The sequence below is a fragment of the Gadus chalcogrammus genome, chromosome 5 (genome assembly GCF_026213295.1).
Source record: "Gadus chalcogrammus isolate NIFS_2021 chromosome 5, NIFS_Gcha_1.0, whole genome shotgun sequence".
NCBI classification, from domain to species: domain Eukaryota; kingdom Metazoa; phylum Chordata; class Actinopteri; order Gadiformes; family Gadidae; genus Gadus; species Gadus chalcogrammus.
In genome coordinates, this window is record NC_079416.1 from 7,078,290 (window position 1) to 7,089,574 (window position 11,285).

The 11,285-nt window shown below is 43.6% G+C and overlaps 2 protein-coding genes across 3 annotated transcripts; one reads left to right on the plus strand and one right to left on the minus strand.

Annotated features, from left to right (window-relative positions):
• Nucleotides 1-130: 130 nt before the first annotated feature.
• On the plus strand, nucleotides 131-3,047 carry mtres1 (mitochondrial transcription rescue factor 1). 2 transcript variants are annotated; one of them, XM_056590543.1, is made up of 4 exons: nucleotides 131-224; nucleotides 800-1,245; nucleotides 1,338-1,410; nucleotides 1,508-3,046. In XM_056590543.1, the coding sequence occupies exons 2-4, from the start codon at nucleotides 809-811 to the stop codon at nucleotides 1,688-1,690; spliced, it is 693 nt and encodes a 230-aa protein (XP_056446518.1). In that variant the 5' UTR covers nucleotides 131-224; nucleotides 800-808; the 3' UTR covers nucleotides 1,691-3,046. The 2 variants fall into 2 exon arrangements, with proteins under 2 accessions (XP_056446518.1, XP_056446519.1); XM_056590544.1 differs by lacking the exon at nucleotides 131-224 and adding an exon at nucleotides 245-279 and having other exon boundaries at nucleotides 1,508-3,047.
• On the minus strand, nucleotides 1,099-6,643 carry bend3 (BEN domain containing 3). Its single transcript, XM_056590538.1, has 4 exons — nucleotides 6,476-6,643; nucleotides 5,371-5,425; nucleotides 4,957-5,138; nucleotides 1,099-4,802 (listed from the first exon to the last, which is right to left on the minus strand). The coding sequence occupies exons 2-4, from the start codon at nucleotides 5,420-5,422 to the stop codon at nucleotides 2,550-2,552; spliced, it is 2,487 nt and encodes an 828-aa protein (XP_056446513.1). The 5' UTR covers nucleotides 5,423-5,425; nucleotides 6,476-6,643; the 3' UTR covers nucleotides 1,099-2,549.
• Between the last annotated feature and the right edge of the window lie 4,642 nt (nucleotides 6,644-11,285).

The window sequence follows — 11,285 nt, forward strand, 5'->3', positions numbered from 1 at the left end:
GTACTCCATTGGACATCGCACGCAAAGTGTGTAGGCTACATGAAGTAGCCTGCTATCACAACCTGATCACAACAAGAGGACGGTTTACAACCGATTAACGCCGATGTGATTTGAACACGACGCCACCCCTGTGCCATAGGTGGCGCCACCTACACATCGGTCTGCCTTTATAACTTATAAATATTGTGGACGAAGAACTCAACACGCTAAAGGTTACTGACAGAGTAAGTAGACAATTGTCAACAATTGACTTACGTTCATATTCTATAGGATGGCTGGGTAATATGCTGACCTTGTAGTCTTGCAATGCTTGTTTTATGCAAGCTCTTGGACGACAGGAATAGCCAAATGCGATAAAGACTCAGCCAGGATGTACTTTAATATGAATAATCTGCATCACTAGTTTGACACATCTTTTATGAACGCTTATTTCGATAGTTAGACAATTAATGTCAGATGAAATAAATAGTCAGTGCTGTTGTCAAAACCCTGGTTATGAGTGAGCTACCTAGTACTAAATCGCAAAACAATGGTCTCTTCTCTACATTGTGTTGTTTTTCTGGTCAAAGATATTGGCCACTATGTTGTTATTGTGTTTCTGGTCAAAGATATTGGCCACGATGTTGTTATTGTGTTTCTGGTCAAAGATATTGGCCACGATGTTATTACTTTGTTTCTGGTGAACAGTATGGGCCACTATGTTGTTATTGTGTTTCTTGTCACATATATTGTTCAGTACATTGTGTATTGGGTTTCTGGTCAAAGAAAATGCTCACCATATCCTGTTATTGTGTCACAGGTCTTCAACATGCAGGGTTTGCTGGTAGAGGCGCTTGCTCTGCGGCAGTTGGGAAGACTCAACCCGCGGCAACTTCTCACACCCGGATACGGATTCAAACAGACAACCTGGTGCCCAAGGATCATGTACACACGCCAGCTTTGGGGATCGTCCGTTTGTTTCACGTTAGGCTCTCACAGGCCAGTTGTCCGTGGCAGAGACTCCGTGCGAAACTGGTCATTGCACCAGTTGAGGTTCAAAAGCAACAAAAAGAAAGGCTTAGCAAAGGTTCTGGAGGAGGAGGAGGAGGAGGAGGAGGAGGAGGAGCGGGACACGGAGGACACTGACTCTGAGGATGAGATTGAAGAAGACCCAAACCTGCCTAAGGACTATAAGGATTTAGAAAAGTTTGTACAGTCTTATCGCTACGATGTTATCCTGAAGTCTGGATTGGATATGGCTCGCAAGTGAGTGAGTATAGACTAGCTGTGAAGGTAATGCATTTTGATTAGTCTCAACTCTCCCTGACCTTCTTTGTTTTGCTCTGTCTCCGGATTAGTAAAATTGAAGATGCTTTCTACAACAACAAGCTTCGACTGAATGGGCAGAAGCTCATCAAGAAAAGTAAATCGGTGAGTTTTCTGATAATAACATGAACGCAAATGAATACCACATTGATGCACACATTTCATGGTACATTAGGTTTTTTTTTTTTGGTTCCTTGTATAGGTGAAAGTTGGAGACACTCTGGACATGGTAGTGTCTGAAAGCGGTGAAGGAAACACTGTTACTCTGATGAGAGTAATCCTTAAGAAGGAATTGGGTGAATCCAACGATGGAGAGAAGTACAAAGTGGCCCTGAGACGCTGGAAGAGTTTAGAGCTTTCCAAGGATGAAGCCTTCAAGCCATGATTTTCCCAAGAATTACTTTACTGATAAATGGCCTCAAAGCATTCAATCCAAGCAAAAGTGAAAGCAGTTATAAAGTGCATGTTGAAACTCTGGACTTGTTTTTTTTTGGGTTGGTGACACATATTTAAAACATGATTTGACATTCAATTTATGTTTAGTATTTTTGTAATTTCCTTTATTTCTTTTGAATAAATCAAAAAGTAATTTTAAGAATCTAGAATTTATTTGCTTGATGGAATATATTTGAAATGTAAATTTGGTTTTAATCAATCAATTAGGAATTTCAATCAAATTTACTTTTAATTCTGATCCTTGATGACTGATGACTGACATCCATGATGGATGGATGTGACAAAAAAAGTTGAGTCGTTCATCCCTTAATTCTTAAACTAGATTTTATGAATGTGATTTTTTTAGAAAAAAGGTTAACATGACCCATTGTCATTGTTAATTGTTTTTATATATAAACTTCTATAAGAAGGTTTAACATAAGCAAATTCTTACTTAAACAGTGGTTCAATAGACTGAAATAGAAACAAATCACGTGATTCATTTCTATTCATATATCAACTTAACTATTCCATTAGCTAACATTATTTTTAAGCTGCATCAGTTAATGTGTACATAAGCTATGGCAGTTTGGCTCATAAATATACATTTGTTATCACTCGGCATTCGAGTACTTGAACAATAATTTCTACGGTTATGGTCAAAAATAAAACGAGACCAATGTTAGTGCTGATTGAAAACCTACATCGGACTGCTGTAAAAGTTTGACAATGCAATAGATTGAGCTTATATTGTGTGCAATAATTTTCATGACAAAGACAGCTGTTGCCATACCAGCAAACTATTGTGGCTAAAACACAGTGCTCGATCTTTTGGCCTTCTTCAGAATGTCACACTTCTTCCGATTGGGGCGCCGGCATCGTTCATCGATGCTGGGCACGCATTCATAGTGCCACACCTCCTCCATCTTTTCCACAGGGTACACCGCCTCCACGTAGTGGCGGATCAGCCGGAGGCGCACGGGGTCCAGCTGCTTCTTGTTGCACGCCCCCGAGTGGTTATACTGAAGCCGCAGGTTCTCCTGCGTGAAGAGTTCGGGGAAGAGACGCACTAAGAGGCGGGCGGCAAAGTTCCCCACGGAGAGACTCTGCTGCACGACTTCACGCACCTCAGTGTCCGAGAGCAGGTAGGCCGAAGGCACGGGGAAGTCGGGTACGGTTACCGAGAGTTCGTCCAGCGGTATCTTACAAAAGTCTTTGCTGCTCTTCTCGGGCGGCGCGGCGGGGGTCTGTGTGCAGTCTGTGTCCTCCCTAAGAGCGTCGCCGTTGAACTGGTTCAGCTGACAGTCCGCGTCGCTGGCCTCGGGCTCCCGCTCGTGAACGTAGACCTTCCGCTGTTGCTGGTAGGACCGTCGCTGCTCCGTGTCGCGTCTCCTGCACCGCTCGTCCAACTTGCCCACAAACTCAAACATCCACACCCGGTCGTTCCTGGCCTGAGGGTACAGCAGTTGGACGTAGTGCCGGATCAGGTTGACGCGAACGGGGTCCAGCTGCTTCTTGCCCAGGGAGCCACTGCAGTTGTAATGCTTCCGTGCGTTCTCCTGGGTAAAGAGCTCGGGGAACATCAGCACCAGAACCCGAGACGCAAAGTTCCCGATGGACAGGCTACAGTCGTAATTGCTCTTAAGTGTTTCCTTGGAAAGGAGATATTCTTTGGGAACGCTGAAGTCTGGCAGAGGGATTTCCATGTCGTCAAAATCCACAGGGACAAGCAGAGACTTTTTGGACCTACGGTTCGGCCTTTCATGATCAAACATATTTGGGATCCTTATCAAGGAGACATCCTCCGGAATACCGGCCAAGTCGTAGCTGTTATTACTGATGTTGTCGTGTTCCCCCTCGTTAATATTGCTGTGGACACTCTCTATTGCATCCTCCATATGCTGAACGCACACCTGGAGCCAGGTGTCCTCAGGCACGTCAGGGAAATTTGATTCCATGTACTTCCTTATAATTTCCAACCTGTCAGACTCCAGCAGAAGCTGTCCGACACCGTGAAAACCACTGGCGCCCTCTGGGAATTTACCTTCCTCGAAAATCTCAGGGAAAAGGCGATGAACGAGGAAGATAACAAAGTCCTCAGGGGAGGAGAACTCATCCAAGTCATCCGTGAGTTGTATGTCAGAGGCCAAGTCCGAGTTAGCCAGGTTATTCTGATCCTCCATCGAGAGGTGCTCCTCCTCCCCCACCTCATTAATAAAGTGGCAGGTCTCGGCATGCTCTGCCTTGATTCCCGTATCTATGATTGTCTGCTTTCTTTGCATGCGGGCACTCTCCATATCTTTCTGTGCACAAAAATGATTAAACAAGTCATTGATCTGCATCAGGCATTCCTCCTGCCAAACGTTGTTGTTCTTGACTAACGGGAAGCACACCTCTACGTAATTGCGTATGAGCTGCAGATGCAGCGAGTCCAATGTTCTCTTGCTTGCGATGCAGCCGTTGGTGCACTCGCTGGCCTTAAAGAGCTCCGGGAACAGATGCACCAGCAGCCGACAGCCCAGCTCCCCGGCGCCCGAGGTCTGCTCCATCAGCTGATGAAGCTCCTCGCTGGTCAGCAGATATTGTGGGGGAGGCTGGAACTCGGTCACCATCTCGCCCGGCTTGATCTGCTTCTTAATTCGTATGACCTCCAGGGACAGCAGGTCCACCTTGCTGTGCAGCTGGGTCATGCTCGAATTCAGCGTGTTGAGGATGAAAAACATCTTCTCGATCAGCGGATAGAGGCCGGCGTCTGTCGGCAAGCCTTCGCCGGGCACCCTCGCGGCACCGGGGAAGGCTTCGAACTTGCAGTTTTCCTCTGGACTGTGGAACTCCGAGGTGAAGGGGCTCTCGCAGTCGTGCTGCTGTCCTCCGCCCTGAACGGCCGACGTCTCCGAGCTCGGCGCGATGCGCTTCTCGTTGATCCTGTGGGAGATACCGAACAGGGGCCTCCTGTACGAGGTTCTGCTTCTGGGGTTGTCCCGGCCACAGTCCATCTTGTCCCCAGAGGTCAGGCATGGGAGGGCTCGCTGGAGGCTCTCCTCTGTCAACTGCTTCTTGATCTAGAATGAGACAACAATTAGATCCTGAAGGATTTTTTTGCCAGGCAACCGTATGTTGTTCTTTAACACTGTTAATTAGCCAAAACACAAATATCATTGACACCTTTGCAAAACTTTCTTGCTCCTTGTGGAAGCTCTTTTTTCAAGCCCTTACCTCCTCAGAGACTCTGAATATCTTGCGGCTCGTGGACTTTTCGTTTACATCAGAGCCCATCTCCGCAAATGTCCGTTTCCCAGTCTCAGTGGCCCCCGGGAAAACCCCTCCAAGTCCTTCGACTGGCTCATAAATTGCAACGTCATCCGTCTCTTCCTTAAGGTCCTGGAGAAGCTGTTGTTCTGCAAAGAATAATCAGCATTGCGTTTATCTCTGCAATACCATAGTCTGGTAATCACATGAAACACATCAGGAGTACCACACAAAAGAACACTGCTGATCGCATTGAGAGCTGCAATGCATTTTATTTACTATCAAGAGCGTTATCGTCTAGGTAAAGAAATGGAAAAAAAAAAGTCTGGTTAAAATCTCTGGCAGACATATCACAATAAATGCAGAGAATGTGGAACGTACCTTCCCCAAGCATACCTCCATGTGAAATGTCCCCATTCTTGGAGGAACTCATATCCTTATGGTTAAAGAAAGGAAAAAAAAGGGCTTTAGAGCAATGTGTAAGTCATGACATGCATCATGCCAAAATATCTTGTGCTTATTTTTCTAGAGGTTTCGGCTTGTTAAACAAAACTCAAACGATATAGTATGACTAAATGATATCTCTATACATTGCAGGGGGAGGGTCCAGAAGTAGATCTGGCTTCTACTGGCTAAGGCTCACTTAACCACTGACTCCACCTGGCTAAGGGACACTAAACCACTGACTCCACCTGGCTAAGGGACACTTAACCACTGGCTCCCCAAAACACAGTGTTGTCTTCTTGCAGAATGTACATCAGATGAAACATATCAGGCATTAATGGCTGTAGTGGTATAGTAAATGCCTTCTATTTACCATTATAGTTACTGGAGTAACTTGCTCAAGTAAATCATTGTTTTGTTAAAGGATTGGTGAGGGATGGTTTGTTAACAATAATGTTGTCTGAATGTATATACGTTTCAATACTGTAACCCTCAGCTGTTGTCATGAGGGAGCTAGTGCCATTACCGCAAATTGAATGCAATTAGTCAATGTAACTAACTGCATTCTTGACGTGCTTATGTTTCAGGGCTTAATGGTTCTGCTCCGTAATGTTCTTGGCACTTTGTGTCAAGCGTCAAACTGTGATCAGTGATCATTTTGCGTGGACTGCGACGCTCCCCTCGCGTTGTCCTACTCCAACCCCATGTGTGAACAACCCATGATGTGTGTGCAAGTGGGCTGTCACGAGCAAGGTTAGACCACTACTTCCTCATTCTTCATTTAAAGCTGAACAAATCCTGCCCAGATCGCTGCACAACACAATGTTATGAGGATTATCCAGGAAAATATCCCAAACTTCTACAATCCAAAACAGTTGACCGCTCAAAGCACATACACGCAAAAATGTTGACAGAGCGCACACGCTAAGTGCGTGTTTTGAACTGTAATGACGCGGCAGTGTTTGCGTGGACGATTCTTCTCCCCTCTCCACAGAGTACTGACTCTTAGGAATGGGTTCATACGCCGTGGGTTCATTCTCACCTTTTACGATTCCATGCAATCCTTTAGCTGGGTCTTGCGATTGTTAGGTACATATACACAGGCCCATCCTATGTTTTTAGGCACATGATATAACAAATGTGGTTCGTGTGTTGTTGCTGTTTTCGCTTTGCTTGTCTCGCTGCCTTCTCGCGTGACGTGACGGTGCCGTGCGCGTGCTGTGTCACTTCCGTACAGCTGTGCGTGGATGGCGCCACGGCGTGGACCTCCATGCGTGGACAGAATCCGAATCGGAATTACTTTTATTACATCTTATTGCACACAGTACACGGGAGTAAAATTATTAGGCTTGATTCCTCAACCACTACATAGCAGCAACAATACAAGTTAAAGTAACTAAAGATAAGTTAAAGAAAAAACAAAAACAAATAAGTACAAATAAGTAGCAGCATAGATCACAATAATAAATAATAAAAAATAAAATAAAGTAAGTAAAGGAAACTAAGACAGTGGTCATAAGTATTAATAAGTAATGAGGTCTAGTAAGGTGTAAAGTGTAGTGTAAATTGTAGGCCTATGTGTAAAATTGTTAAAGTGGTAGTGGTAGCCTATTAGCCAAGGTTGTTGGGACAATAGCGTGTGACCGTGGAGAAGGGGCGACACTCAGCCTACGTTAAACTATAATATATTTAAATGTTAAGCTTAATGTTCATCCACACGCGTGGGGGTCAAATTAAACGCCGAAACGACAACTTGTATTTACAGTCAGTTGAATGACAGCGTGGTATGAACAGAAGTTCATCATGTGATGAGGCCTACATCGTGATACATTATCTGTGTGTGTGTGTGTGTGTGTGTGTGTGTGTGTGTGTGTGTGTGTGTGTGTGTGTGTGTGTGTGTGTGTGTGTGTGTGTGTTTTATTGGTTGATATATTAGGCTACATTTATATATATATATATATATATATATATATATATATATACATTTATATATATATATATATATATATTCATTCATGTATTTAATATATATATATACAGTATATAGATAGACAGAAGTTCATCATGTGATGAGGCCTACATCGTGATACATTATCTTTGTGTGTGTGTGTGTGTGTGTGTGTGTGTGTGTGTGTGTGTGTGTGTGTGTTTGTGTGTTTTATTGGTTGATATATTAGGCTACATTTATATGTATATATATTCATTCATGTATTTGATAGATAGATAGATAGATAGATAGATAGATAGATAGATAGATAGATAGATAGATAGATAGATAGATAGATAGATAGATAGATAGATAGATAGATAGATAGATATAGATATTGTTTGTGACAATATGAATCACTTTATTATAGGCTACGCCCCGCAGACTCATCTTACAAAAATATGAGCAAAATGCCGGTATGCTTAAAGCAATATTACCCTCGTGCTTATGCAGCAAAAACAGTGTTCATTAATAGCCTCGATGTGTTCAATATAGAACTGTACAGAAGTATGCACCATGCGCACAGGATTCTTAGCGAAGCACCATGCAACTGAAAAACATATTGACAGATAGGCCTAGTGGCTGCATATGTGCTGATATGCTGATCAGGTTATTAATGACTGCAATTTTAGACAAGATGGAAAGTCATAGACTATATACAACAGAAGGTAGCAGTGCCCTCTAGTGGAAAACTGTCAGAACAACACGAATTGTTCTTTGTACGTGAACTCAAATTGTAGGCCTGCCTACCTGATGGGAAGAAAGAGACGTATGTTACTTTAGACTGAGGATTTTAGATATCTTACAGCAACCTCTGATAGGAGGTTTATAAGGTGAACGTTCACTGTCTGGGAGGGGGTTATTTTAGGAGACATGGTAAATGTTTGCCCAATTGTGAACCTATTGATTAAATATCAGTGTATGGGGAATTGTAACTCTAGTCAAAAAATAGCCAATGGCATTTGGTGGATGTAGGAACAAGAATGTATTCCACGAACACGAGGTCGTTGAATCTTGTGTGATGTGGGTTTGGCAATCCACCGGATACAAATCATTAAGAATGTGTGAAATTATAACACACATTCTTGTGTGTTATAACAAGAATGTGTTGTTATAACACATTCTTATAACACACACATTCTTGTGTGTTATAATTTCGTATATCATCCACAGTTACATTGTCAAGCACACACCCGAAGATCCGTCACAATAACCGGGCACACACGTCGATAAGAGGACGATATAACAAGGGGCTCGGCGCGTGTCTCCTCATTTTTGGACTGATGAGCTGTTTAGAGGGCCCTCTGATCTGTCACACAATTTTTTTATGGTATTTATTTTATTTATTTATTACAACATAGGCTACAATAGATATTTCAAACAACCAGAACAACATTTCAATAGTTATAAACAATACAATACAATGGGACAATTAAGAAAGCTATTTAAAACAAGACCAATCCTTATTTAATGCGACTTCAATCATCACCTTGAACTTCTCAATCGAGACCAAACCCAATGAAGCGCGCGCGAGCCGCGCCACGAGGAGGGAGCGCGTGGTGCCGGCGCCGTTCAAGCGGGGAGCTCGCTACCGAAGGGTCGGCGTTTCGGCACTTAGCACGTGGCGGCGGCGGAGCTCGTTAATGGGTCATATTTGGCCAATATGCTCGTCTGTGTCGGGATGTGAAATCAGCCATACTGTTCCCATCTTGGCGGAATGAGGGTCATTCATCACGGTGGGCCATATGATGATATTAGCAGGTGTTTACTGATGGGGCCCATTCATGAAATGAGCAATGGGGATACACCTAAAACGTTCAACAGTCTAGCTTCATTATCCCCCAGATGTTTCGCGATGATGAGGTTCTAAAAATAGGTTTTGACCAGTCATGAATAATGATTGAAGTCAAGTTCTCACTACTTTGAAGGGTGTTTCGTTGAATGGTAGTTTTGTTCAACAAAAGCTTTCAAATGGGTAATATAACTACAGGCTATTGTTTATTTGTTCTAGTTATACATTGCTATTATATGCTTGTCTTATCCATTCCCAAAGGGCCATAAATGTGATCATCCTTTTTTGGTTTTCTTTCCTTCCCAACTGGGTTTTTTGACGTTTTTCTACCCTAATAACGGATATAATGTTACAGGGTTAGTTCAGGCCTAATATTTTCTACATACTATATTGCCTCTATATTATAGTCTTGATTTTAAGCTTCCACCCAATGCTGATACTTGGAACCTGGACATGGAATCTGAATTCATGAATGTTGATTGTTTTGTGTTTGTGTGTTATTTCTCGGGGCTGTGTGTCAGCATGACTATGAAATGGGATATGCTAATGCAGTGTGCTGGGGGTGAACACCAGCCTTCTCCCAGCCTCCTATTCTGCATTTGAAGTGTATCCCTCCTCATGAACACTCTCTCTAATATAGATCTGAGGGCCAGGGTGTGCTACAGAGCTCTCTTTGAATCCCAACAGCTTCCTATTTAAAATGACTGACAGAAGGGGAATGTAAGACTGAAACGTTTAGTCATGGACTATTGCTATACCGATGTAGGCATTCTTATTCTGAATATTTTATAGAGGCAAATATACCCCACGATCATAGTTCAAAGTGATGATCTTTCTTTATTTACTGCAATGAATAGTGTTGAACAGGGCAAAACACCACAGACAACGCTGTAGGCTAACCATGAGAGATGGAGTACTTGGGTTTCATCACTTGAGTAGAACTACTTCTGTAGAATGTTGGATGGAGGTCTATGTTTGTATAGAATAATTGGTATGGCATTTGGGCTTCAAATCACCCAAAGGAGGAATTATGATTGCTACCACCAGAGATTCTTGGACTTGTGTTTAATCTTGTGTTGCCTGTCAATGATTTCTTGAGGTTAACTTGGAGTTCACTCTGCATAGCCCAAACATGCTTTTCTTTTTTTTATGCAAAAGTTTTTGTTCTTAACTTAATGTGTCATCTTGTCAGTTCCTCCAAGTTTGCTTCCTTCTTTGGTTATTTTTCGACTTCCCCAGCAACTTTTCACGTGTCTCCTCACGGCGAGAATGCATATTTCATTAAAGGCCCCAGGCTTTTCCTGGCATATGCTGTATAGTTGGTGTGTATCCAGGCAGCATAACGCATTGGGAACCACAGCCACGCTGGAAATGGACTGAACAAACCCATTGCATTCATCGTCACTATTACCAAATCCCTGCTAATCCCAAAACAAAAACTTTTTCTTTGTACCCTTCAACCCTCCACACCATCCCCAAGCATTCTTCTTTCTTTTCTCCACTCCTGTGTCCCGGTGTCATCCACTCCTGTCTTCCAAGTGCAGGGTTCTGACCCAACACACAACCAGGCATTCACCAGTAAAAGGCACAGAGCGCTTCTGTATAATGATACATTGTATTTGTTTGGCTCCTTTCGGGACACTCGAGGTGGCCTTGCATTGCAGAGAAACAAACAGAAAAATGGAATGACTAGATAAGTTACCTACTGTGTGGTTTGCTACACTAACCCGAAAAAAAACCACACTGCTCATTCAGAAGCCAAGCCGCAAATGTCGGTCTTCACAAGACAACGATGCCCTGAACACTGCACTGGGCCTCGCGGGCCCTTCGCAACCGACTCCATGATTTGCCAAGGATTTGAACCAGCAACCCTTTCAGTTGCCTCACTGATGCTCTACCGCGTCTCACACACACACACAAACACCCCTCACACACAGAAACACCCCTCACACACAGAAACACCCCTCACACACACAACCACCCCTGCAGACAGCAGCCTGGGAAACCACAGGCCACTGGGCTGGCGCCGGAGCCTCACTACTTGGGGACGGGAGGCTGTGGGGTGGGGGGGGT

Excerpts from the sequence above, each read along its gene's own strand:
- bend3 (XM_056590538.1), bottom strand. The coding sequence starts at position 5,422 with ATGAGTTCCTCCAAGAATGGGGACATTTCACATGGAGGTATGCTTGGG. Across the intron at positions 5,139-5,370 it reads TGGAGGTATGCTTGGGGAAG|AACAACAGCTTCTCCAGGAC; the intron begins GTACGTTCCACA and ends TATTCTTTGCAG. Across the intron at positions 4,803-4,956 it reads TATTCAGAGTCTCTGAGGAG|ATCAAGAAGCAGTTGACAGA; the intron begins GTAAGGGCTTGA and ends GTCTCATTCTAG.
- mtres1 (XM_056590543.1), top strand. The coding sequence starts at position 809 with ATGCAGGGTTTGCTGGTAGAGGCGCTTGCTCTGCGGCAGTTGGGAAGA. Across the intron at positions 1,246-1,337 it reads GGATTGGATATGGCTCGCAA|TAAAATTGAAGATGCTTTCT; the intron begins GTGAGTGAGTAT and ends TCTCCGGATTAG. Across the intron at positions 1,411-1,507 it reads TCATCAAGAAAAGTAAATCG|GTGAAAGTTGGAGACACTCT; the intron begins GTGAGTTTTCTG and ends TTCCTTGTATAG.